Source organism: Phyllostomus discolor, chromosome 1, assembly GCF_004126475.2.
Source record: "Phyllostomus discolor isolate MPI-MPIP mPhyDis1 chromosome 1, mPhyDis1.pri.v3, whole genome shotgun sequence".
Taxonomy (NCBI): Eukaryota; Metazoa; Chordata; class Mammalia; order Chiroptera; family Phyllostomidae; genus Phyllostomus; species Phyllostomus discolor.
This window is the reverse complement of record NC_040903.2, coordinates 113639370-113667306: the sequence shown is the minus strand read 5'-3', so window position 1 is coordinate 113667306 and position 27937 is coordinate 113639370. Positions and strand designations below refer to the sequence as shown.

Below are 27937 nucleotides of genomic sequence, written 5' to 3'. Positions count from 1 at the left end.
AGTAGACACTGGGGCAGGGCAGGCTGGCCTGCATGAACAGAGAGGGTTGGGTCAGTCCTCTGGGGAAATCCAAGCTGAGGTCAGATCCTGCCTCTCAGGACTGTCACCCTTGTCTCAATTTACAGTTCCAAGGAAACTGGTTGCTCTGGTGGAGACTGGTCCCAGATATCAGGGCCCCGAGGATCCAGCCCTGGCCTTTTGGGAGAGACTGGGCCAAGCATGGGGTATGGCTTGTAGACACCCTTGACAAGGCTGTGTGTGAGGCTGGCCTAGAGAGTGCTGAAGAGACCCAGAAGTCAGGCCAGGAGTTTGAGCTGTGGGTATTGAGGGATCTCTGTGGGCCTCCCCACCTATGGCTCCTGGCTGCCCTCCAGGGCAAGCTTTTCACTGTGGTAACAAGAGCTGGCTAGGCCTAGGGGTCTGGTCTACTGTATTGCTGCCTTGCTGAGTGTGACACCCTTTCCCTCTCTGACTCTGTCTCCCTGTGATCCCTGGGCTCTTTCAGCAGTGACATGCCGGGATTCCAGGGGCCCTCTTGAACCTTCTGGGAGAGTGGATAGGATCTAGGCAGCCAGATGCTGAGATGTAAAGGGCATTAGAAGGAGGGGTGGTCCAGGGACAGCTTGTGGAGACGAGGGGATCTTCTTTCTAGCCCTAGTTCCTGGTTTAGATGTGACAGATGTCGAAGCACAGGGAAGAGGTGACTCTGCTTCCCAGGTGCAGGTCAATAGCCAAAGGCTGTCTGGGGCACTCCACCTCCAATCCAGCTGTGCTCAGAAACCTGCCTCCTACCCCCACCCCAGAGCTCAGACACCTCTCATGCTGCTTCTGGGGACTTCATGTGGGGTATCCCCTGGGACCCACAATCTGTCTCCATTGCAACCCTGGAGAGACCCTCAAAGGGGAAAGAACCAGAGGGCATTGGCTCCGCAGGAACTCATAGGGGGCCTCCTGGAGACACTGTGTCTCAAACTCACTCCTAATCAGATGACAACCTCTCAGGCCACACACAGGGACAGCTCTCAGAATCCTGCTGCTTACTCTGCCTTTGAGAAGTAGTGCCCCTTGGGCCTCTTGTTGGAAGGGTAGAGGCCAGCAGAAATCTTCCTTGTGACAATCTCCAGTGAGCTGAGGGAAGGTACCTGTGGGTGCAGTGCCTCAGCCTACTCATCAGCACCAGGGTCCAGGCTTGGGGTCCCCATGTTCCCTTCACTTTCCTCACTTTTTCTGTTCTGACCTCTTGTGAGGTGGGTGGGGAGGGACAGAGCTGTCCTTGAGTTTTGGGAGGCCAAAACTCAGGCTAAAAAAATCTAGGGCTGGATGCTGAACATCCCTTAGTTTCCTTTTTTTGCTCTAAGCTCCTCGGAGAGGGCCTAGCTTATGTCTACTAAACCAAAGGGCTTGGTCCTATCCCACAAAGAGGGGGCAGAGATTTGGAAGGCCCCAGGAGGTAGAAGTACAGGGCTCCTGTGGCCCTGGCCACACTGCTGGTTGAGGCTCAAGGGAGTGCAGGTTGGTGAGGACAAGGGTCCAGTGCATGGTCAGACAAACAACACACAAGCTGTCCAGAACCTCTGAAGCACCGTTTATCCAGGCCGCATGGAGCCAAGTGCCCCCAACTGCCTGCCCCACAGCCGTCAGGGGAACACAGGCACTACAGTGTCAGTGGCCTCAGACCCCGCATGCTCCCCAGCCTAACCCTCTGCAGGGCCACAGACCCACGTTTGCTTAGCTCTCAGCCCGTGAATGAACTGGCCTCCATCTCATACCGCCATGGGCTCTATCAGTGTGGGCTAGCTAAGTGCCATGTTAAATAGCTTCCTTGTAATCCCCCTTAAATAAACCTGTCCCTAGAGCAGCCCACCGAACTTGCATTCTGAACATATTCTACTGGCTTATGCCTTCCAGGGAGTAAAGGGTCCCTTTCTGCTCTCTGCTCTGGGGAATGCCATCTCCCTAAAAGACCAGAGGGAAAAGTTTTCTCTGAACCCTGGGGCAGAGACAAGGGGAGGCCTGGTGTGGAGGGAACACCCAGGAACCCATGTATGCCCCTCCCTCTCTCCTCCTTGTCCTTAAGAGGATCAGGAGTGACTTACTCAAGGTCACAGATCCAGGACCCAGAGTTCTCACCCATGTAGGAGGACGCTCTGATTTTGACAGCTCAAAGTAGCTCCAGGGCAAGGGACTGACTCTCTGAGCCTGCCTCTGCCCTTGGCCCCTGTAGTTCTCTGCATGGAATAGGCTGGGGAGATGCCAGTTTTGACTGTACTCTGTCCCGGACCTCTGCAGATTTCTCCCAGCACCCTCCACCCCTGGCATCCTCAGGTCTCTGTGGCCCTGGGGACACTCAGACAGCACCAGGGCATGGGAGCAATGGTGCTGGGGCCTGAGGAAGCTTGTTCCCGGCCCTTCGGTGTCTGGGCCCAGGCCAGGCCTTACACCCAGTACTGGCCATTTTTGAGGGCAGGGTTGGCTGTCCGGCAGAACTGTAGCAGCTCTGGGTCTGGATGGCCCCCTGGCGAGGGCCCCTGGCCAGTCAAGTTCGTGAGTGGGATGGCTTGGCTGGGGTCGACTTTGCGGAAGGTCTCCGTGTCACTGGCCAGGCCATCACGGGGCTTGGCTGCTAGCACCTGGACATGGTGCTTGCCTGTCTTGTTGCGTTTGCGGAGGTAGAAGAACAGGGGCAGGATGAGTGCCAGGAGCAGGAGGACCAGGCACACAGGGATGATGATGCTGAACATGTTGGCCTCGAGGAAGCCCAGGAAGCCCTCTGTTGCCACAGTGGGCACAGGGCTGGAGGCTGCCAGGTCTGGCTCGCCAGTTGGAGGGCTACTCTCTGGCCTCTCTGCTTCTGTCTGTGCAGCCTCAGGGAGACTGAACAAGGCCACGCTGTAGGGTTGGGCCGCATCGTAAGGCTCAGTGGCAAAGTCCAGCGAGACCACAGCAGGTGGGACACCTCTTGCCCACAGCTCCAGAGTGAGACTGTCACCTGCAGGGCCTGGGGACCTACCCTCTGGCCTGCATATCTCCAGCCCCAGCCTTCCATCCTCAAGGTCCTGCTGTGTGAAGTGCTCCACAGGCCGGCTGTCCCTGGGTTCTGTTCTGGCCCCGGGCACACGGACCAAGCGGCCATATTGGGGTCCCACCAGAAGCCGGAAACGGGGCACGCTGCCTGTGCGGTTGGCCAACTCACCTGCATTTAGGATGGTGGAGTCCAGGCGCAGGGTGGCACCCTGGGGCCATGGCCCACCTGCCCACACATGTAGCAGAGCCCTCACAGTGACATTCACTGTGGCTGATGTGTTGGCACCCCTGGCCAGTGCCAGGACATTGAAGTGGTCATGGGAGGAGGAGAAGTTGGTAAAAGCAAAGGCCACCTCACCTTGGTCTACCTGGAGCTGGCTGAAGGCTGTGGCTGGCTGCCCACCCACTAGGAGATGCCCGTACTTGGGCCCCTGGGTGAGGTGGTATGTAGCATCTGGCTCCTCTCGGTCTGAAACCACCTGGAGCTGTTTCCGGCTCAGTGAGGATCGCCCTAAGGCTTGGGGTACCTCTAGGGGTGCCTGCAGCTGTACCTCAATCGTGGATGGCAAGACATCCACAACCAGGGACATAGGCAGGGGTGGACTGGCTCCATCAGATACGCTCAGCTGGAAGATGCCTGCCACACTGCTCCCATTGGCCACGAAGGCCAGCCGCCCTGCATCCACATCAGCCTGTGTGAAGTGGGTCACAGGCCCTGTGCTGGCTCCTGCCAGGCTCAGGAAGCCATTGTGGGGTGCCCGTTGCACCTTGAACTCGATCTCCTCGGGAGCTGAGTCTGGGTCCAGCACACTCAGCTGGGCCCGGGAGATTGAGGCCCGGGAGCCTCGGGTGAGCTGGAGTGGGACAGAGGCCTGTGGTTGAGGTGGCTGCTCATTCACATCTTGCACTGAGATGACGAAGGCCTCTGCTGTTTGAGGTCCCACCAAGGAGGCCCCCGCTGGCCCCTGGAGGTGGGCATGGAAGCGGAAGCTATCCGGCTGAGTGCCCCCACCCCTGTGGGCATACACCAGATGCCCTGCAGCCAGCTGGGACTGCAGGAAGTGGGGCTGCCCGGCATGGAGGGGCTCCTCAGACAGCAACAGCTGGCCCTGGGTGGGGAACTGTGTGACCTGGAACAGCACATCGTACTCTGGGCGCTGCGGCAACATGACACTGGCCAGGAGGTTGGAGGCATCAAGGGCAGCTCTGGTGATCTTGGCCCGCTGGCCTTTGAGGACCCAGAGACCTGGGGGTAGAACACAGGCTATGAAGGTCCAGTCCAATGAAGAGTCATGGACCCTTAGACTGGGGCCCCCAAGGCATGGTTTGCCTCCCCCCTCAGACCAGGTACCCAAAGATGGGGTTCGGAGGTTCCAGGAGGAATAAGGGCCATGTCTCCTTTCTGACCTTAAAGACTCTCCATCTGCCCACCCTCCTTATAACATCCCAGGTCCTGGGGCTGGCCTTGGCTCTGTGTCCCCTCCTCTCTGGCCCTCTCCCAGTGTCCCCCTAATTTTGTCAGCCTGTCATGCTGTTCACCTTTGTTCCTCCAGAGGCGACTAGAGTGCTGGGGACAGGCAGCCTCAAAAGACACAGCCACAGCAAGGGTGGTGGCCAAATCGGGGGCAGGGGGCGAGACCAGCCGAAGCTTCACAGTGTCATGGGCTTCCCAGAAGGGCTCAGCAGGCATCTTGTGCTCATAGAGAACATTTCCAGCATACACCTGTGGGAGATTCCCGTTGTTGGGGTGAGGCAGGTCCAAACTGTGTGCCCAGCAGCCCCTTCCCAGGCTGGCACTGAGCACTCTGACACCTCCCCAGATCACCCCTCAGTGCCAGCCTCCATCTAGGCTCTCCCAGTTGTGTCTGCCTGTATGTCTGTAACCTGCACTTTCCATCACTGGCTAAGTGGGTCACCACTAGACAGTCATGTGGCAGTGAAGACCCAGGTTCTACAGCCAGATGCTTGTGTCAAATCTGAACTCTGCCGCCTTGGGCAATCTCTTCTCTGAGCCTCAGGGGAAAGAAATACTCCATTCTTGGTTTTCTTCTTACCTCAGTAGTTGCTCCTTCACAGACTCTCTTAGTCCCTCTACTTCTCCCCAACATCTATGGATGGGCCTTGAGACTCTTCTCCATCGACAGGCAGGCACCTGCACACTCATTCAGTCCTCAATGCCAGCTCTGTGGATGACCCCCTTATGTGTGTCTCCTACCCGGACTGCTCCCTCTGGAACCCTAGCTTCTCATATCCACCTGTGTCCTTGGCAGCTCCTAGGGGATTGTCTAGTAGGCATCTCCAACTCTGCATGTGCCATGTGGACTCCTGATCTGCCCACGTCTCCATCTTCCCACTGTGGAAGGCAGCAGCTGTGTTCTTCCAAAGGCTCAAAGCAAACTCTGGCATCATTCCTGACTTCCCTCCTCTCCCCACGCCTCATCATAGCTGCCTGGATTAAGCAGGTACCTTCCTAACTGTGGCCCAGCCTTGACCCCTGCTCCCTTCCCCTATAGTTTGTTCTTAACACAAAATCTAGAGTAAGCTTTTGAAAGTAAGGTTATATCACTCTTACTCAGATAGTGCAGTAGCCTACCATTGGACTACAGAGACCCTGTTGTGACCCTATTACCCCCTTCTGATCCAAATGTGTCCTCTTGGCTTATCTTTTGTTTTCTCCTTTTAGAAGACACAGAACTATTTTCCTTCTCTCAGAAAAATAGGACTTGTGCAATAGTAAGACGGAAACGGATGGTGCGGGAGACTTCTAGGAGAGCGGGGTTGTGGTGGCTGGGGAGCACAGCCCAGCCGAAGGGTGGAGGCTTCTCAGATGCCTGCTGTAAGAGGGAACACAGGCCTAGAAACTGGAAATTAGGTTTTTTGGTGAAATCCCCCAAAGGTTGTATGTTGACCATTAATTAAAAAATATTAAATGCATATGCAGGCCAGTTAAAACACATTTGTCGGCCAGATGTGGCCTGCAAGGATGGCCAGCTGTAACCTTTGGCTCAGGCTGAAGGGTGGGCAGGAAGGAAATGAAGACCCCTGGGAGGCTGGATGCCTGGGTATAGGAGCATCTTGGGTGGGAGGGATCTGGTGAGGGTGGAGCAAGTCACAGACAAGGTGGAGAGGGTCCCACAGCTCTGAGAGCAAGCAGTGTCATCTGGGGAAAGAAACCTTGGACTAACAATCAGAAGGCACATTCTTGGCTTTGCCTCTTACTGGTCATGTTCTCTGAATAAATTTACTGGACCTCTGTGAGCCTCACTTTCCTAATCTGCAAAATGAGGACAAAATTTCCTCACCTGTTCCCTATCCCACCCAGCTCAGGTACTGTGGGGCAGTGGTGATGTCAGACACCAGCAAGTCCTGCCTGGCCTTTTTTCCCCAAGGGCAGATGGGTCTCTGCCATGCAGCTTCCTCCCAGCTTTCCTTCATGATGCGGCCAGCGCATCTCCTGGTGGCCATTTTCAGATGGCTGGGGTTTGTGGGGGAAACAATGTAGGATGGGGGCAGGGCTCTGAAGGCTGGGTCAGTCCCTCCCACTTCCTGGGCATCTGATGACAAAGGTTCCTGGGGACTCCGGGTGTACAGCTGCTGTAGCCACCAGCCTGCTGAGTATTTCATTGTAGGGAAGGGCAGGAAGGGGGGCATAGCAGAAGCCAGGGCTATAGGAGAACAGAGAACCCAGGCCTGGAGTTTGTTGATAGGAGAGACCCAAGAAACCATTCCCACCCCTGTTAAAGCCCCTCCTTTCCTGAGGCCAGAAAGCTACTCACCTGCTCTGCCCTAGAAGGGGCATTAAGTGATGGTTGCTGGTACTGGTAGGTATAGTTAGCACTGAGCTGTGTGATCCCAGCAGCCTTGCAGGCTGAGTGTTTACTGATAGCCTCTGCTGTGCTCTAGGACTGCCACACTCTGCCACTGCAGTGATAGACTCACTCAGCTGCTTTCCATCCGCTCATAAGCTCCCAGGACCCACTCTGCTTCTTGCTGGCCCCTGACCTGAGCCCCAGGCTCATACCTCTGTCCACAGTCCCAACAGCTTTCTTCAACTCATACTCCATCCTTAGACCAAGCACTGCCCCTCACCAGCCACTAGTGTCCCCCACCCAGTACACATTTTCTAGCCCCTAGGTCCAACCGCTACTTCCTTGTGGAAACCAAGCCCCAGGACCCGATCCCTGATCAGAACCCCTTTTATCTTGACCTCCTTCATTCTTCTGTGGACAAAAAAGGGCCACATGCTAAACCTGACAAACTCAGGGGATGCCTGCAGGGTGGCCTTACAAAGTCAGAGACCAAAAGAAACCGCATAGGATGATCTGAAATGAAAACGTCTTAACTAAAAGCGAATAATCATGGTAGTCCCGTCCTAGGCAGGTATCTTCCCTGACAAAGGTCAATCTTTACTTTAACTGAGCCTGTCTATTGTCTTTCTGCACCTATGATAACATAGCTTTGGAATGTCTGAGTAATCCCTTTTTCCAGACCCCTCAGGGCACAATCTCCTACCAAAGTGCAAGACCGGGGATCCCCTCATTGTTATAGTTATCACGTTAATTGTTAACTGCTAACTATCCTATAACCACCCAGTGTAAAAGGAGTATGTGTCTGCCTCTTCCTTTTACCTTTTATCCAATCCCAGAGATTCCCGCCCCCCTTTGCTTTCTGCCACCTCCCTGATCTATTACCAACGGATTTCTTATAACCCCCTTGTAGCTTCTCCTTTGATTCTGATGTATAAAATAAGGTGCATAACTGCCATTCTCTGGAGCAATTTCTCAATCAGTTAAGATTTCGCTTCCTGGCAATTGTCAATTGTCAGTTTGGCTCAAATAAACTCATAAAAATTCTTACAGGTTTGGACGTTTGTTATGTTGACATTTACTTCGCATAGTGCGACAGGATTCCAAAGAAGCCCACCCAGGACCACCTTGCAGACCCAGATCCCATCCTAGGTACCAGCAGGGACCCATTGTGTTCCACCTGCTCCTCATTTTGCATCAGGTGAATGTGGGTGAGTTTCACATGGAATTTCAGACCTCCCTGTTTTAAGGTAAGAGGCTCTGGTTTTATTTGAGCTGTTTTTTTTTTTTTTTTTAATTCCTTGAGGTAAAACTATAGGTTAAGGGTTGAGAGAACATAGGCTAAGGCAGTACAAGAGGGACAATAGGTGGCTGATTTTTTAACTTGGTCTTTTCATTTGCAATTGCTTTCTGAGAGTCTGAACAAAAAACCTTTTGCTGGACAAATGAAAGCCTGAACTCGCTGGGTCCAGAGATAAGAAGGACTTCCTCCAGCTCAAATTTTGAGTATTCTTAGGTGACCAAGAATCTATGTGGAAGTGTCAGAGGGTACATCTCACGATGTGCAAGAGCCCTATAAGAAATTCCAACTCGACTGTAATTAAATTGACTTGTCTGGGAATATGTTCATGAAGGTTGGTTACCTAACACTCTTGAGTCCTCATGGCTGTATTAGACAGCTGATGAGAGAAACTGAGACACGTAAGAGTGTTTGACATGACTCAGGAGGTGGGAGGCGACAGCCTTTTAGAACTCAACCCATAAGTAGCACCCTTCAACCCACCACACAATATCCCTAGAAATTTGTTCAGACTCTACAGATCCCACAATAAAACAAAATTAACATGGGAAATCATGCCTCCAAGGTCAGAAACTCCCAGTCTCCAGCCCCCATTAACATTTCTGCAGATACAAAAGAAATAGGAAGACTTTATCTGCAAATACTTACAGAAATGGGAAGATTTAAGTAGAAATTATATCATTATGACTTCCGGCAAGATGGAGGAATAGGTGGACGCACCGTACCTCCTCGCACAACCAAGATTAGAACAACAATAATTTACAGACAGAATAACACTCAGAACTGATAGAGGATTTATCTGAATGGAAGTCAGACAGCCAAGAAGTTGAAGTGGACCCGTACATCCAGACTGGTAGGAGACGACAAGCTGGGCAGGTGTGGGGCTGGCACGGGTCGGTGGCCCACGGAGGTCGGGGAAAATTTGGCCTGAAATCGGCGCGACAGCCATCCGGGGCGCAAGAACGCAGCGGTGATCCCTGAGTACGCAAGCTGCGGCTGGCGGACCCAGTGAGGCAGTGATTGTGGACCAGGGCAGAACTCGCAGCCCAGGATCCCAGAGAAGGGTCTGAGCCCAGGAGAACGGAACTACCGCCATTGTTCCCTCCCGTCCCCGCTCCCGCCCCTGCCCCCACATATAATGTCACAATCTAGCGACTGGGGTGACCAGCCCCGGTGAACACCTAAGGCTCCGTCCCCCACCATAACAAGAGCAACCAGACGGAAAAAAAAAAAAAAAAAAAAAAAAGGAGAGATAGGGAAAGACATAAGATATGTTTCCATCAGAACAGATCAGTCCCCCAGGACTCATCCTTTTGAGCGACCAAGAAATAGCTAATCTATCAGATGCACAGCTCAGAACACTGGTGATCAGAAAGTTCACGGAATTGGTTGATTTTAGGTGCAAATTAGATGAAAGGATGCAGGTTACCATAAAAGAGATGCAGGAAGATATACAGAGGAGAGCCAATAGTGAAAGGAAGGAATCTGAGTCTCAAAACAATACAGTGGACCAGAAGGAAGATAGAATCAACCAAGTAGAAAAGCATGATGAAATAAGAATTCAAAAAAACAAGGAAAAGCTTAAGAGCATCCAGGCACCTTTAAACATTCCAGCATCCGAATTATAGGGGTACCAGAATGGAAGGGGAAAAGCAACAAATTGAGCACTTATTTGAACAAATAATAAAGGAGAACTTCCCCAATCTGGCAAAGGGAGCAGTCTTCCAAGAAATCCAAGAAGCTCAGAGAGCCCCAAAGAAGTTGGACCCAAGAAGAAACACACCAAGGCACATCATAATTACATTAGCCAAGGTAAAAATGAAGGAGAGAATCCTAGAAGCAGCAAGAGATAAGGGGACAGTAACCTACAAAGGAGTTCCCATCAGACTGTCAGCTGATTTCTCCAAAGAGACCTTACAGGCAAGAAGGGGCTGGAAAGAAATATTCCAAGTCATGAAAGACAAGGACCTACATCCCAGATTGCTCTATCCAGCAAAGCTCTCATTTAGAATGGAAGGGAAGATAAAGTGCTTTTCAGATAAGGTCAAGTTAAAGGAGTTCATCATCACCAAGCCCTTATTTTATGAAATGCTAAAGGGACTTATCTAAGAAAAGAAGATAAAGAAAAGACATGTATAGTAAAAGGACAGCAAACTCACAATTATTAACAACCACACCTAAAGCAAAACCAAAAGAACTAAGTAAACAACTAGAACAGGAACAGAACCACAGAAATGGAGGGCACATGGAGGGCTAGCAGCAGGGGGGTGGGAGGAGGAGAGAGGGGGAAAAGGTATAGAGAATAAGTAGCATAGAATGTAGGTTGAAAATAGATAGGGTGAGGGCAAGAATATTACTGGAAATGTAGAAGCTAAAGAACTCATAAGTATGACACATGGACATGAACTAAAGGGGGGGAATGTGGGTGGGAAAGGGGGTACAGGGTGGAGGGGAGAGAAGGGGGAATGGGACAACTGTAATAGCATAATCAATAAAATATATTAAAAAAAAAGAAATTATATCAATATAAGATGGCCAAAATGGAGGGGTTTTGGCAGGGTGGGGGGGAGGCTAAATTAATTTTTTGCATCCAAAATTAGAAAATGCTGGTTCTAGCTCTGACTGGTGTTGCTCAGTGGGTTGAGCAATGTCCAGCAAACTGAAAGGTCGCCAGTTCATTTCCTGATTGGGGTACCTGCCTAGGTTTCAGGCCAGGTCCCCAGTTGGGGTACTTGAGAGGCAAACTATGGATGTTTCTCTCCCTTTCTTTCTTCCTCCCTTCCCCTCTCTCCAAAAGCACATAAATAAAATCTTAAAGAAAAAAAAGAAAATGCAGGTTCTAAAATTACATGGAATGAAAGGGAAGCATCTTGATTAGAGATTAGAAACTTCCAGGAGAGGCACAGATATATTTGTTTTTTAAAAAGTTAATAAGAAATTTTAAAGACTGTCTTTGAACTAAAGGAGGCTTGTGAAGCTAATAAATGACAACGCTGCATTCCTGCCCCCTCTATAGTTCTCCACTACATTCTCTGCTCTCTGAGGTTCCTTGGCTAGACTGCCCTCCCCTCCCTTTTCTTCTGTCTCTTCTACATCTCCTTCACTACTGCTCCCTGCTGACCTGGGGGACAACAAGAATAGGAATTCAGACAAGGATAATCCAGGAATTCTAGAAGCCCCCTTTGAAAAAAATCGAGTTTTAGGAACATATCCAACTGTATATGTTAAATCTTACAGATTTCCCCAATTTTTTCTGGGACCCTGATGGGTTTGCAAAGAAATTTAATTTAACTGTTAGAATATGTGATCCTGAGGCTATTCTGACCTATTCCAATTAATCTACCTACTAGCTTCTGGGAGTAAAAGCAACAGAATTACTAAATAGAGTTTTCTGGGAAACTCTTATAGAAGAATCTGTTTTTATTGTAGAGAGCCAGGTCACCTTAAAAAGAGTTATAGGAAATTGAAATGGGATTTAGAAAAAGAAAAGAAACAGGAGCAAGTATATGCTTTCTCTGAGGACTGAGAAGGTCTTACTCCTTCTCCTTATAGTTTAGGAGAAGTTGAAATTACCATAAAAGGGAAAATTACTGAGGCCCTTATAGATACTGGGGCTACTTTATCATTTTTTTCTTTTTTAAAGTGTATTTTATTGATTATGCTATTAAAGTTGTCCCATTTTTTCCTCCGCTTTATTTCCCTCTGCCCTGTACCCACTAACCCCCCCAGCATTCCCCTCTTAGTTCATGTCCATGGGTCATACATATAAGTGCTTTGGCATCTCCACTTCCTATACTATTCTTAAGTATAGAATACTTCCTATAGTATTCTTATACTATTCCCTTGTCTATTTTGTACCTACCATTTATGCTTCTTATTCCCTGTACCTTTTCCTGCATTCTCTCATCTCCCTACCCCTCCCCAATGGTAACCCTCCATGTGATCTTCATTTCTGTGATTCTGCTCCTGTTCCAGTTATTTGCTTAGTTGTGTTTTGTTTTTTTGGGTTTTTTTTTTACGTTCAGCTGCTGATAGTTGCAAGTTTGTTGGTATTTTACTGTTCATATTTGTTATCATCTTTTACTTAGATAAGTCCCTTTAACATTTCGTATAATAAGGGGTTGGTGATGATGAACTCCTTTAACTTGACCTTATCTGAAAAGCACTTTATCTGCCCTTCCATTCTAAATGATAGCTTGCTGGATAGAGTAATCTTGGATGTAGGTCCTTGCCTTTCATGACCTTGAATACTTCTTTCCAGCCCCTTCTTGCCTACAAGGTTTCTTTTGAGAAATCAGCTGATAGCCTTATGGGAACTCCTTTGTAGGTAACTGTCTCCTTTTCTCTTGATGCTTTTAAGATTCTCTACTTATCTTTCATCTTGGCTAATGTAATTATGATGTGCCTTGGTGTGTGCTTTCTTGGGTCCAACTTCTTTGGAATTCTCTGATCTTTCTGGACTTCCTGGAAGTCTATTTCCTTTGCCAGATTGAGGAAGTTCTCCTTCATTATGTTTTCAATATCATGCTCTTCCTCTTCTCCTTCTGGCACCCATAGGATTCGGATATTGGAATGTTTAAAGTTGTCCTGGAGGTTCCTAAGACTCTCTTAAATTTTTTGAGTTCTTGTTTCTTCATTCTGTTTTGGCTGAATGTTACTTCTTTCTTCTGGTCCAAACTGTTGATTTGAGTCCCAGTCTCCCTACTTCCACTGTTGGTTCCCTGTATATTTTTCTTATTTTGCTTTTCATAGCCTTCACTTTTCCTCTATTTTGTGACCATACTCAACCATTTCTGTGAGCATCCTGATTATCAGTGTTTTGAACTCTGTGATAGGTTGGCTCTCTCTTCATCGCTTAGTTCTATTTTAGAGATTTGATCTGTTCTTTCACTTTGGCCATATTTTTTGGCTTGGTGCACCTGTTACTCTGTAAGGAGTGGAGCCTTAGGTATTCATCTGGGTGGAGCAACCCAGGCCACTGCATTGTGATGCTGTATGTAGGGAGGGGTCTGAGATGGAACAATGCCACTTTCTCAGCTCTCAGCTGGTTTTCAGTCACTTGCCCCATTATCCACAAGCATATTGGGCCCTTCTGGTGCTGATTCCCAGGTAGGTGGGCTTGTGTATGTTCTAGGATCCTGTGGGTCTCTCCAATGAACTCTCCTGTGAGGCTGGGAGTTTCTCCTGCCTCCTCAACTCCCACAGGTTTTTTCAGTCAAAGACTTTATTCAGGCTTTATTTCCCCGCACTGGAACCCTGGGTTGCATGACCTGTCTAGCTCTGATTTAGCCCAGCCAGATAGCTTCATTGGTAAGAGTGTTGTCCTGAAGTGCCAAGATTTCTGGTTTGATCCCTGGTCAGGGCACATTCACAATCAACCAGTGAATGAATAAATATTCCAAGTGGAACAACAAAAATGAATGTTTCTCTCTCCCCTTCCTCTCTCTAAAATCAATCAATTTTTTAAAAGAAAATTTAAATGATGTTAAATTTCCTAGAGATTCTACTCTAATCCAATATGTGGATGATTTAGTTTTTATGCTCTAGGAAATTACTAGACTCCCAAATGGACACAATTTATCTATTACAACAGCTAGCTATAAAGGGGCACAGGATATCAAAGGACAGGTTCTGATTCTGTTTACTCCAGGTAAAATACTTTGGTATCTAATATCTAAACATGGGCTACTAATTAACCCTGAAGACTCAAAGGAATACTATCCTTTCCTCTTCTAAAAACAAGCAAATGAACAGCAGAAAAAAAAAAAAACCCAGAGAGTTTCTGGGTTTGACTGGATATAGTCACAATTGGATTCCAATTTTTTTTGTAGATTTTATTTATTTACTTTTAGAGAGAGGAGACAAGATGGAGAAAGAAAGAGGGAGTGAAATACTAATTGGTTGCTTCTTGCACGTCCCCAAATGGGAACATGGCCTGAAACCCAAGCATGTGCCCTGACTGGGAATCAAACCAGTGACCTTTCGGTTCTTACGCAGGCCGGTGCTCAATCCACTGAGCCACACCAGCCAGGGCGATTCCAATTTTTTAGTAATGGCCCAGCCTTTATATGTTTTATCAAAATCAAATTGACCTGATCTAATTCAGTGGAACCCAGAAGGAAAACAACCTGTAAAATCTCTAAAAAGTTATCTACAACTCCCATTCTGAGACACCTTAATTATAAACTTTATAACTTTTTATACATAAAAATGAAGGAACTACTTTAGAAGTTTAAACTCAAACATGGTGATCATCACAGACCTATAGGATATGATAGTCAGCAACTGGACTCAGTAGCCAGATGGCTCCCTCCCTGCATGACAACCATCTCTGCTGTAGACATGTTATGCAACAAACAGCAAAGACAGTTATAGGCTCTCCTTTGTTTATATTCCCCATTCTGTTACTGGTAAATCTCCACTGAATTTTTATCACACTTAACACTTCTATCAGTTGACTGGCTCTTGCCTTCTGCACCTAAATGGAACTCTATGTAACAGTCTTAACCCAGTGACTTTGCTACCTTCTTTGTAGGATGGAGACATCACAATTGTGTTTTGTTTACTGATCACATTCTTGTTCCTAGGAATAGTTGACAGGAAACACCTGTTGATAACGCTGACTTAATTTACAGATGGATTTTGAAAGATGAACAGGGACATTACTGAGCTGGATATGCAATAACTTCCCTGGTGGGCATAATTGAAGATTCTTGTTTAACTGAATAAGATCTGTCCAACAAGCCTAATTAATAGCTCTAACTTGGGTTTGTCCATTGGCCAAAGATCAAATAGCCAATATTTACATTGATAGTAGCTATGCCTTTGGCATAGCTCATAACTTTAGAATATTGTTAAAGCAGCAAGTCTTCTTAATTTTCTCAGGGCAGCCCATAAGGAATGGAAGTAGGTTGCAGAATTATTACATGTCATACAGAAACTAAAACAATTGGCAATTATCAAAAATTCCAGGACATTCTCAAACTGCCACCATGGAAGCAAAAAGAAGTTATTTAGCTGATGCTGCAGCTAGACCAGCAACATTAAACAACCAAGTTATCCAGACCTGAGATTGCTCCTTGCTTTCTACTAAACCAACAAAAGACTCTCTTTTATAATTTAAATGGACAGCTGCAGAAGAAAAGAGAATATGGGAACAAAAAGAGGGAACCTCTGTCCCAGGCAAACAGATATGGCTTGAACCCAGTCAGAAACCAATCTTACCAGTTGGGGCTTAATTACCTGCACCTTAACATGTGCATGAGCTAAAACAGAGTCCTGAAAGATGATTTCATGAAGTAAACAGCATTACTGGTACTGCAGCCCATTAAGTGTACAGCAGATTTTATATATCCAATAATAACCCTGGAAAATCATTCCATGGGTCTCAAGAACATTTCCCACTTTCTTCAGATCCTTTTGAGGGACAGTAATTGTATTTTATTCAAATACTATCATTTCATGAGTACAAATATGTGTTAGTTATGATTTGTATGGGTTGAGACATTCCTTGGAGGAAAACAACAGCCTTATGGTCAGTACATTATTAGGAAAAAATTAATTCCCAGTTGGAGAATTCCTTCTGAGTTACTGCGACTGAGAGATGCATTTTACTGAGCAAATAATGCAATCCACTTGTAATATCTGGCCCATTCTACATTATTTTCATTGTGCTTATCATCCCCATTTCTTTGGATTGGTAGAACATAAAACGGTACAATTAAAACTCAACTAGGTAATTTTCAGAAGCTTTTAACCTCCCTTGGCCAAAAGCTTTCCCTATACTGATCCTCCACCTGAAATCTACTTTTGGTAAACAGCATTTCTCCTTATGAAATAGTTAGTAGCCACTCTAGGAATCTGAATGAAGGGACATGCAAATCAACTTTTCTGAAAGGAAACATTCTGCATTATTGTCATGGGCTCATTAATTAGCCTACAGAGACTGATAAATTAGTAACTATCATTTCACAGTGTGCTCCCAGGTGATGAACACCTTGAAGACCACAACTTACATCAGGAGATTTTTGTCCATTGGAAAAAAACACATTAATTAAAGACTCTCTCCAACATTGTTGGAAGGAACCTTATGAGGTACCTAACCTAGAATGGACATCTGCCCCTGTTTCTGACACTTGCCTCCACCTACCATGAAGATCAAAGACTTCTCAAGGATGAGAAGCCTTTGACATCAGAGGTAGACAGCTATTTCAAGACATTGATAAGACCTGTACACCTACAAATTGATGTTGAACTTTGATTAAAAAAAGATTTTATTTATTTATTTTAAGAGAGAGGAGAAGGGAGGGAGAAAGAGGAGAGAAACATAGATATGGGAAAGGAACATTGATTGGTTGCCTCGTAGTGCCCCAACTATGGAGACCAAGCCTGCAACCCAGGCGTGTGCCCTGACAGGGAATCAAAGCAGTGGGCTCTCACTTTGTGGAATGCTGCCCAACTGAGTGAGTCACACCAGTCAGGCTATTTGATCGTTCTTACCTGTCTGCTAACATTAGTAGTAATAACTGTACTTGTTCTTCAGGCTTTTCTCAAACCTTGTGTATACAGCCCAGATATTAATAATTGCTGAAGTGTTATAAAATAATTTTTGTATTATTAATATCTTTTTTATGGTTCCTGTTTTGAACTTTAGAAGAAATGCTATTGGGAAGAGAAGGAAAAGGACACGTATATTTTTAAGAGAAGTTAAACCAGAGTAGTTTGTCCTAATAAGCTGTTTTTGTAGAAGGTCAGTGGAAAAGGAATATTAAGAAAGAAATTTACTCTTTTCCTGCTGAGTCTCAGGCAAAGATGTCATCGAGGAATACTTCAAGTGCAAGAAATGAAACAATAAACTTGGCTTTAGTTTCAAAAGAAAGAAGAAAGAAAGAAAGAAAGGAAAGAAAGAAAGAAAGGAAGAAAGAAAGGAGAGAGAGAATAAATTTTATATATAAATGCGAGAACCTAATTATGGAAATATGCTTGTCTCCTAACCCAACAAGGACTGAAACAGGTAGAATAAAATGTTCCCCTAAATTGCTCTGTTAAGTCAAGCCCCATCGGAACTCTGACAGTCATCAATAGGCAGCTATAAAACAATGGGACAGAAACTACCATGACTTCTTTTAAGTTTGTTTTTCAGATCTAAAGCCAAGTTACAAACCCAGAGACAACACTCAATACCTGGTTGGGAAGCCCCTTCCTGCATCCCATAAGTCTTTGCACAATCCCAGAATGCCTTTGTTTATTGATGTATACCTGGACTTCAGTGGGACCCAGCATTCCTAAAAGGAAAAAGCCAGCCAAACTATATTGCTGTTTGGTTAACCATGCAACTTCCATGTTCCCAAAGCTAAAAATCCCTAAGCCCCACATTTGGGGTAAAGAACTTGAGGCTCTATCTCAGTGTTCTCACCCTCTGTAGAACCTCAATATATCTGCCTTTGCTTTTATCAATGTCCCTGGTCTAAATTATTTTAATCCAGGAGACAAAAACCCAACTCACTGATAACAGGACTGCTAACTATAGAAGCTGAAATTGGCTATAAAAACATGGCTTTCTATAACTGGGGCTGAGGCACCAGAAATTTATTTATGAAACTCTTGGCTCTGGTCAAATAGCTCAGTTGGTTAGAGTGTTGTCCCCATATGCTACAGTTGCAGGTTCAATCCTCGTCATGGCACATACAAGAATCAACAATGAATGCATAAATAAATGGAAAACCAAATCAATGTCTATCTCTCTCTCTCTTAAAAAAAACTTACTGTCCTCCTGGCCTCTGGAATTTTAGATGGTAATTGTAATTTACAACATTGTGTTTTTACAGCCTTGGCTCTGATTAAACCTTAAGATTACAGCTTCCACCTGTACAACTAGGAGGAATCAGATTAATAATAACACCTGAGTGCTTCCAGTGGGCAGTATGGGGCATAGTAAATAGAAACCCATCTCATGGTCAGATTATGAAAACTGAAAAGGTATATGGTGCGCCCTCAAACTAAGAAAATGTAATACTAGATGCAAAATAGAGACAAGTGAGACAGACAGCAAAACCTGGGTCATAGCCGATAGGTTAGAAATGATCCAGAGCCCCTCCCTCCCTCCCTTCCCTTTTTTAGAGAGATGGGAAGGGAGGGAGAAAGACATGGTGAGAGACATCAGTGTGCAAGAGATACATCAATAGACTGCCTCTTGCATGCCCCCAACTGGGAACCTGGCCTGCGACCCAGGCCTGTGCCTTAACTGGGAATCAAGCCAGTGACCTTTTGGTTCACAATCCACTGAACCACCCCAGACAGGGCCAGAGTGTTTTTCTTAATAAGGCCTATCAGACCTTTATTAAGACCTGATTGACTCCCATTTATCTCCTTTTCATTTTTTGAGAAAAATTCAGCCTTGAATTCCATCCAGGGCTACAGTCTTGCCCCCTTCCCAGTGGTCCATTGTTCAGCAAGACAAACTAAGACTTCTAGGAATGAGGCTTCCTAACCCCATGGGACCCTGTTATCCAAACAAAAGGTTGGTCATCAATACATGTGTTGGATTAATTTATGACCAAAAGGGGGATGTATGGACAAAAAAGGGGGCCACATATTAAACTGACAAGCTCAGGGGAGGCCTGTATCCTGCATGGCAGCCTTACAAACTCAGAGACCTAAAGTAACCACATAGGATGCTCTGAAATGAAAACTTCTTAACTAAAAGCGAGTCATGGCAGGTAGTCATGTCCTAGGCTGGTATCCTCCTTGACTTAGTCTGGTCTATTTTTTTGTACCTATGATAACATAGCTTTGGAATGTCTGAGCAATCCCTTTTTCTAGACCCCCTCAGGGCACAATCTCCCACCAGAATATGTCATTATTATCATGTTTATTGTTTTCTAAAAAGATTTTATGTAGTTTTAGAGGGAGGGGAACGGGAGAAGAAGAGAGGAGAGAAAACTGCCCCCTACTGGGGGTGCTGGCCTGCAATCCCAGGCGTGTGCATTGACTGGGAATTGAACCAGTGACCCTTTTGTTCTCAGGCTGGCACTCAATCCACTGAGCCACATCAGCCAGGGTTTACTATCATGTTAATTGTTAACTGTTACCTTGTTCTTATACTGGTCTATGTAAAAGAAGTATGTGTTATTCTTTTTCCTTTTTATCAATCCCAGGTTTTCCCCACTTTGCTTTCGCCCCACCTCCCTAATCTATCATCAGTGAATTTTTATGTAACCCCTCTTATAGCTTCCCCTTGGATATAAAATAACTGCCATTCTATGGAGCATTTTCTTAATCAGTTGAGATTTTGCTTCTGTGGCAGTTGTAGATTGGCTCAAATAAACTCATAAAAATTCTTACAGGTTTGGATGTTTTTCATGGTGATACTTCTCTCTCACTATGGAACAGTAAGCTTGTTTGCTTGGGCCTAGGTGGCTTCTGGAGGGCAAGGCATGCATGACCTGGACCACAGGAGGCCCCGGGAAGTGTGCAAATGATGCTGGAGCAGGTACCCATGTCCACGTGTGAGTCTGTGGCACAGTGGGCCACCTGAGCTGTGGCTGTAGAGTTGGGCCCTTACCTCGGCCTGAGTGAAGTTCACCAGGGTCCTCCCCACTGCTGCCCTTCTGGGTGTGGAACAGTCGGCCAAGCTGAGGGCCCTGCACCACCCAGTAGAGTAGGTGGTGGGGGCTCGGAAGCCTGTGCCTGGAGCTGGCTCTCAGGCTCTCACTGCTGAGCGGCTGGAGGCCCTGTGAGAGGCAAAAGCGGCCTCTGTTCAGACTTTTTCCAGGAGACAGGGCAAGGCCTGTGACTGCTGGAGAGGCACACCTGACCCTGGCATGCACCTACCCTTGGCAGACCCACCCTGGGCAGACAGTTAGCATCCGGCTGCCCTCCAGTGAAAGCAGCAGCGTGCTTCTGGGCTTGTCCACACGGAAGGAAGTGTCAGGGAAGTGTGCCTGCCATCAGACGGAGGCTGAAGCGGAAAGCCCTCAATCTAGGGCCCCTGAGGTCAGATGGAGAACTGGGTCCTCACTGTCCATGCCCACCCTCAGGGTGCCCGACCCTCATAGGGCCTCCCCTTCTTGGCACCCACCTTGGTGTGAGAACAGCACGAGACCACTGTCCAGTTGGGTCTGTGTGAAGTTGTGCACTTCGGTGCCCTGTGCCACCCTTCAGCACTACCCGTCCATTGCTGGGCTGCTCGATGCTGTAGACCAGGTCCTCAGGCTCTGAGTCGCCATCTGTGCCCCTAAGGGCTGCCGTAGGGATGGGCACAGTAGCCCCCTCCCACATCTGGGGACCACAGGCCTGTGAAGGTTCTGCCCCCACCGGGCCATACGGGGGCCCCCCTGCGCAAAGTGGCTCACACTATTCACCCTTCCCCTGCTGTCCCAGGGCCCCACACCAGGCTCCCTGCTCCCATCTGCCCTAATCTCGACTGTCCCTCAAGGGCAGCTCATGTCCCTCTATCTCAGGAAGCTCCCAGCTCTTACCCACAGACTTCTCACCCCTTAAAGACCCCCAAGCTGATCAACAGCACTGCTCAATCTGGTTGTCTCTCAGGCAGGGCAGGTGTCCCAGAGACCCTCCATAGTGAGTCTGGGCAGGGGCTGGGCACTCTATGGGAACAGTGACTTTGCCTGCTAGGAATACTTAGAAATGGGCTTCTCTTCCAGGTGAGGGATGGGTGGGAGGCAGGAAGAGCTGAAGCAGCACTGGGATCAATGCGGGTTAGCAGCCCCAAGGGTGGGTGAGGGACACCTGGATACAAAATGCCACCCCCCCGCCCCCTCCCCCCACCCCATGCTCAGAGTGGAGGGGAATGCCCCTCAGCCTTCCTACCTGCCAGCAGGGCAGATCTGTTCCCAGAGCCCTGTTACTTGTCCTGCTGAGTTTAGCAACTTGTGAGCAGTATTGGATGAGGGGCTTTCCATACTTGAGAACTGAGCCCTCTGCGATGCAGGGCTCCCCTGCCCAGCCCAGGCTGACCCCCTACCAGAGCTCTAGGAGGAGGGTCTCTTGTTAGAGGTTCCTGGTGTGAACAAGGTGGATAGCACCACCTGGTGGCTGAGCTTCCACAGAGCATGACCTGCCTGTGGTCCTTGGGCCGCCCTCACAAGCCTTTGCTGGTCTTCCTATCACCTGGGCGCTCTGCAACCGGCACTACTATCCCACAATAATACCCAATGTTCACGTCACAGACAGCCTGTCACCCCTCTTGTTGAAGCTTCCATAGGCTCATGCTGATCTGCAGCCCACACCCGTAGAAGTCAGCATTCAAGGTCCTACCTCATCTGTTGTCTTGCTGGTCAAGCCACACTCCTTGGTCAAGCCACACTCTTTCCCATTCCATCTATAATTACTTTTGAGACTGTGGAGAAGTTCTGTCACCTGTCTGGGCCTCAGCCTTCACCTCTGCTGGGTAACAGCACCACCGCTGTGCCCTGTGCAAGGGGTAGGGGCTTGGGAAACCAGGCTGCGAGCTTCACTTGCTGAGGGTGGAAGTGGGGAATGTAGTGGCTCTGCACCTGGAGTCAGCCCTTAAGGGCTTGAAAGCACTTTCTTCAGGAGTTTGGTCCTAAGCCGTAGAAAACCCCTCCTGTTGAGGGTGAGTCCTGGAAAGAGCAGGACCCAGTGTGGCCACTCACAAGGCTGTTTACAGGTCTTCTAAAGTGTCCGAGAGCAAAGTCTCACACCTGTGTTCCATTTTCAGTGCAGTAGCTCTTCTCTCTTTCCAACAACCTAGTGAGGCATGTGGCAGTGTCCCTACTCTAAGGAGGGGAAAACTAAGGCTCAGAGAGGGGGAAGCTGGGTATTGGGCCTCTCTCCAGGAGGGACAGTGGGAGGAAGTCCTAGATCGCTCTCACCTGCAGGCCCGTGTTTGTGGTGAGGATTGGGGGTTGGTTGTTGACAGGAAGGATGGTGATAGCGAAGGACACTGGATGGCTCTGGCGGTTGATTTCTGAGGCGTTAGCCACCAGGATGAAGCTGTCTATCTGTGTCTCGCTCCCATCATGAACATAGTGGATTAGCAGCTCTTCCACCTATAGGCCAGCCAAGAGCTAGGAGTCACATTCAGCACTCTTCCTACTATGCCCCTGGGAAGGGGAGGAGACTGAGTCCCTCAGAGCTTCAGTTTTTGCAGGCGGGGACAACCCTTTCTCCCAGAGGGAATAAAGGGATGAAGGAAATGGGGAATGGTCATTTCTACCTGCCCAGTGAAGAAGGAATGAGCCAAGGCATCTGAAACAGATGTACTCTGCAAAGGTGGGCTCCATGCTTCCTCTCTGCTTACATCCCCAGACTGGGCATCCCTAGGGCTCCCCCACTCTGCCCCCAGAACTGGACTGTTCCCCAGGGCTTCCCTGACAGCATACCTCTCTCCAAGAAAAGGTACTGAGGGTCTCATTTTGAGGGTCTCCCTCTCTTTGCAGTGTCCCATGCTGGGGTGACTCTAGCACCTGCAGGTGAAGGTCTGGCAGCATGCTGAAGTAGGGCCTGGTGATGCGGATCCGTGGAGGGGCCAAGGTGCAGGTGCCACCCTCGGGGACACTGAAGTTCTGTGCTTCCAGTGGGATGGTGGCAGGTAGCACCTCCAGCTCCATGTGGACACCTTCAAGGGGAGCACCCAGGCCTGAGGCCACATCCAGGGAGAAGGAGTCACTCCAGACCTCAGGGCGGGAATGCAAGTATAGGACCCTGCCTGCGTCCACTGCCTCCTGAGAGAAGCTTCGCACAGGGTCCAGGCTGCGTAGCTTGGTCGCAGTGGTGGCGTGAGACAACATTACCAGGTCACCGGCACTTGGGGGTGTCTTCACTGAGAACACAATGTCTGCAGGCGGCACTGCCTCCTGGGCTGCCTGGTTAACAGAGGGTCAGGGGGACTCACCAGAGGCACAGAAGGGGGCCATCATGGCCTCTGAGACACACTCCCTGAGATGTACACAATCACACATCCTCAGATTCAGTGACACAAACATATAATCTCATCAAGCACTGACGTCTGAACAGGGACACACAGTCATCCCACACAGGCACACACACACAAGTTGTCCCACCCCCACTATTGCCACTTCTCACCACCAGACAGCACACTGTTCTCCTTAGAGACACAAGACTCTAAGACACTATAGGCTCTGTGGAGCTTGCAGACTCAGTCCAGACCAAGGGCTACTGGGTGCTCCCTCATCTGATCATCACCCCCAAATTAACATTCCTGATTCTGTGCCTTTGCCTGGACCATTTCTTCTGCCTGTACTACAGTTCTCCCCATTTCCTATTATTGAAACCCAAGAAGACTCTTCTAAACCTGGTTCAAATGTTGCTTCCTACAGGACAAAGACAACCTGATGCCAGACATGTTTAGTCACATTCTGCCCAAAAGTCCAGACAGCCAGAACTGCAAGGGGCTCAGAAATTAGCAGTACAAGAGCATAAGACCCAGAGAGGGCAACAGACTGGCCTGAGGTCACACAGCAAGTTCGTGGGCCTGCTGGGAGGCGTACAGTTGCTCCATGAGGCTACTGGGGTCAGCAGCCCTCTCCAGACCATGGGTCCTGGCCTGAGGTCTGGGAAAAGAACTGAGGTGATGGGAGCCTGGGGGGCAGCTAAGGCTGTCTCCAAGGCCTAGAGTCCTCAGAGTTGTTCCCATGAAAACTCTTCAGAGAAATTGTTGTTAGTAGAATACAGATTCTGAGGCTCAATTTCAGAGGTTTCAGGGTCTGGGTGGGGCCCAGGAATCTGAACGGCTAGTTGCAGCATGTACACATAGGCACATGTTACATGGAACACACACAATGCACACACATAGGCAGCTATATGTACAACAGATCCCCCAGAAACCCTTGGGAACACAACACACAGATGCAAGGTATGCATACACACCCAACTCAGAACCACCGCAGGCACACCTGAAACATCCAAGCACACACAGCATGAAGGCCCATATTCCTGCTCACCACCCAGCCCTCTACCTCCAGGTGGTCCCTTCTGATCTCAGCCGCCTCCCCCTGGAAGACGTAGACCTTCTTGTGCTGAACCAGGTGCAGTGGAGCCAGTCTCCCTTCTAGGGCAATGGTCACATGCAGGGTTGCATCTGTGTGCACAGGCCCTGCATCCACAGAGAAGGCCAGGGTGTCATGGGGGCTGAGGCTGCCATTGTGGCTGTAGACGATGGCCCCATCCAACAGGTCCTGATGAAAGAAGGCTGTGGCTGGCTGGCCTGCTCGGAGCAGCTGCCCCCAGTGTGGGCCAGCTGTGACATGATAGTGGACCTCATCCCCACTGCGGATGTCTAGGTTGGTGTCCAGATGGAGTACAGCTGTGTTGATGGTGCCCTGCCCTCCTTGAGGGACCACAAGGTTAGAGCCATTGACCACGTGGAGGTAGGGATCCGAGGCTTGCACTTCAAGCAGTGCAGTGGCCTGGTGCTGCCCATCAGATACCTGCAGCTGGATCCAGCCACGGTCAGCCCCTGAGTGCACAAATAGTACTTGCCTCTTCCTGAGGTCCTCCTGGGTGAAGCGGTAGATGGGCCGAGTGGGCTCATCCACAGCCACAATATTGCCAAAGAGGAGGTCCTTGCGGGTAAGCACCAGCTGGGCATCAGTAAAGCCGGAGTCAGCATCGCTGAAAGCCACATCTTCTGTAGTGAGTAGCCGCCGCCCACCCCGGGCTACATGGAAGATGTGGCTGATGGTCTGCACAGGGGCGTGGTCGTTCACTGGCTGGATGGCCACTCGGAAGACACCACGTACCTCTTCCCAGGCCATGCCACCACTGCCCTCACCCTGGCGGGTAGCCACAAACGGGATGTCATCTTCCGTGGTCTCGGAGTCATCGTGCTGGTACACCAGCCGGCCATGCAGCAGGTCTTCATTGGTAAAGGATGTCACTGTGGTGGTCTTATCTTGTGCCCCCCGCCATGCCAACCTCCCATGGCGGGGCTGCTCCATGACCTCATAGAGATAGCTGTCACTGTTAAGACTCTTGACAAAGAGGTGGTCAGCAGAGAGGACAGCCTCACCACCTTCAGGCACTGACAGGAGAACATTGGTGAGTACGGGAGCATCTGGGTCACCGCCAATATAGATGGGGAAGGCATAGAGTGGGGAGAAGTGTGGCGGAGCTGTGACACGGAAATGGAAGACATCCTCAACCACCTCTGAGGCACGTGCTGTGGCCCCATAGGTCACCCGACCAGCCTTCAAGTCATCCTGGGTGAAGCTCTGACCTTCTGACAGCCGTGTGCCCTGAAGCCGCAGATTTCCCTTCCTGGGGGCCTGAACCACCTTATAGCGGAAAGTGGTGGGGCTTGGCCCGGCCTCCTCCAGGGTGGGCCCCAGGTGGGCTGTGGTAAGGGTCTCCTGCCGGGTGTTCTGAGTGTGTAGTGGCTCCAACCGCAGCATCCACACAGTGGCTCTCTGGACTGTCACTGGGAAGGACAGATTGCTTAGAATCTCCTGGCCCACCTGCACCTCCAGGGCCAGCTTCTCCACTGTGTCCTCCGTGCGGTGCTGTGGGTCAGTGCTTAGGTACCTCACTCGGCCCTGCTCCATGTCCCTCTGGTGGAAGGCCTGTGTGGCCCGCCATTCTGTGCCTTCTGTCCCTCCTGCCCCCTGCTTCTGCAGCTCCCCAAACTGCAGGGCCCCGGTGACTCGGAATAGCACGCTCACATCCTGCCCTACAGCATTTGTCTCCACTGACAGGTTGGCGGGCGAGACCAGTGCAGCCGAGCCCTGGGCCAGGTGCAGCCCCGTGTTGTGGCGGATTTGAATGGTTGGCCGGACAGCCACCACCTTCAGTGTGGCCAGGGGGCTGGCCTGCAGCCCATCACTGACCCGGAATATCAGGTCCTGGGCAGGCCCACCACGGTGGACATAGACAAGACTGCCCGCTTCTAGCTCCCGGCAGGAAAACTCATTTGCTGGCTCCCCGGGCTGGTCTCGGCGTTCCACAGGGCTGCTAGCCAGGGCACTGAGGAGCTGGAAGGTAAGGCCCTCACAGGTGGAATCTGGGTCATAGGCCTGGAAAATCTCAGGCCCCAGGGGCTTCTGTGTGTGTTCCAGGATCACCATAAGGCTGCCATGCGGGAAGATGATGTGCGGTGGGTCATTGACAGGGTTTATCTGGATGGGCAGAATGTAAGTTTGGCCCCTCCGGAGGCAGGAGGGCACAGGTCCCCAAGCTGTCACAGATACCTCCAGCACCAGCTGGTCCGAGGTGTCCTCGGAGCCACTGTGGATGTAGCGGGCCTTGCGGTTCACCACATCCAGGAGGGTGAACATTTGCCGAGCCTGCGCACCTGGAATGTCCAGCTCTAGCTTGCCGTGACGTGGCCCACGGCTCACACTGAACAGCACCTGGGATTTGCGCAGCTCGGCCTCCCTCAGGTCCAGGGTGGGTTGCACGTGCCGCCACTCGAGCCAGGCTGTGCCACCCTCAGCCACCACCAGGGGGCTGATGGTCAGCAGTTGGGTGAAGTTGGCAAAGATAGGAGGCAGCCCAGGTTCGGGCACGCAGGGCTCAGGCAGCTTCATGGCTGGCCAAACCTCGGGTAGCAGGGTGGAGAAAACTTCGTAGGGGCCATAAGCGTCCTCCTCATATTCGTCTTCCTCAGGCTTGCAGCCGGCCATCATGTTACGAGTCAGCAAGGCTTCCCGGAGCCCTTGCCTCTGGCCATTGATGCTGAGGTCCTCCATGCAGCCCAGTAGGGAGACACTGACAGCCCCTGGTGCCAGGCCTAGGCGGTGTTCCTGGAGATGGCGAGCCGCCTCTGCATCCAGCCCCCCGAGGAGGAGACTGCCTCGAGGCTCCAGGTTGCTAAGGACCCCACGGTTGGAAGTACGTGTTGGGTACTGGTCCACAGAGATCTCCAGCTGGTGAGCATCTATGTGGACACTGACCTCATGGGGCTGCCCGTCAGCCACAGGCACACTGTTGTGGAGCAACACAGTGCCCTGGCCTTTCTCCACCACAGCCCGCAGATGGCCCTCAAATATATCCAAGTAGATGAAATTCCCACGCTGACCCCCTGCCTGGAAGGCCAGGGGTGCCTGCTGACTTCTCGTGGTGAGTATAAACTCCAGGATGCCCTCAACCTGAGTGCTCCAAGCAGGGAAGGCAGCCAGTGAGTGGGGCCCAGAGAAGCCCAGAGCCACATCATCACCAGCAGAAAACTCTTCGGCACAGCCCTCATGCACATCTGGGGTCAGTGGCTGTAGGAGGCTGTGGCCATTGAGGGTAGCTACATGGAGGCAACCCCTCAGGGGTCGGCTAGTTCCCCTGAGATAGGGCAGGCCCAGGCCTCCAGTGCCTCCCACGAAGAGCCCATATGGGACCTCCAGAGGGCCCCCCCGGACTGGGGCTGAAGTGTTGAAGAGCCCATCTACTGACAGCCAGGCCCAGCCGTCGGACACCTTCAGCCCCACTGTGTGGGGGACAGAGTCACTCAGCAGCATCTCTGATGGCGTCTGTAGCCTCAGCTCTTCCTGGCCTAGCACAAGTCTGACCTGAGGAGAGACAAGGATTGGGGAAGACAGCACTGTGAATCTATCACTTTTGTTGGAAAAGCAAAGTTGGTCCCCAGGAATGCTTGGGGTCTGCAAAGGAGGGCCTAGGACAAGGGCTGCTCATGCCACCCCTCTCTCCTTCCTGCTCTCTCCTTACTCACTTCATAAACACTCACCAGAGTAATCCCTGGGAGGCCTGGACAGGCTCTGGACCCTAATATGAGTCAGACATAGTCCCTGCCCACAAATAACTGACATCTAGAAGATACTGTCCTAGACATTCAACCTGGATTTTTTATTCTTTCTCTCTT

General features: G+C 49.8%; 1 protein-coding gene across 1 annotated transcript in view; it reads right to left on the bottom strand.

The window, feature by feature from the left end:
- Positions 1–651: 651 nt before the first annotated feature.
- CSPG4 (chondroitin sulfate proteoglycan 4) overlaps positions 652–27937 on the bottom strand; it is a 49285-nt gene continuing 21999 nt past the window's right edge. The window contains 9 exon segments of the mRNA XM_036013063.1: positions 652–4270; positions 4564–4747; positions 19694–19828; positions 19974–20119; positions 20210–20288; positions 20290–20409; positions 21984–22160; positions 22494–22976; positions 24090–27626. Coding sequence (XP_035868956.1) covers positions 2436–4270; positions 4564–4747; positions 19694–19828; positions 19974–20119; positions 20210–20288; positions 20290–20409; positions 21984–22160; positions 22494–22976; positions 24090–27626 — 6696 coding nt within the window. The 3' untranslated portion in view covers positions 652–2435.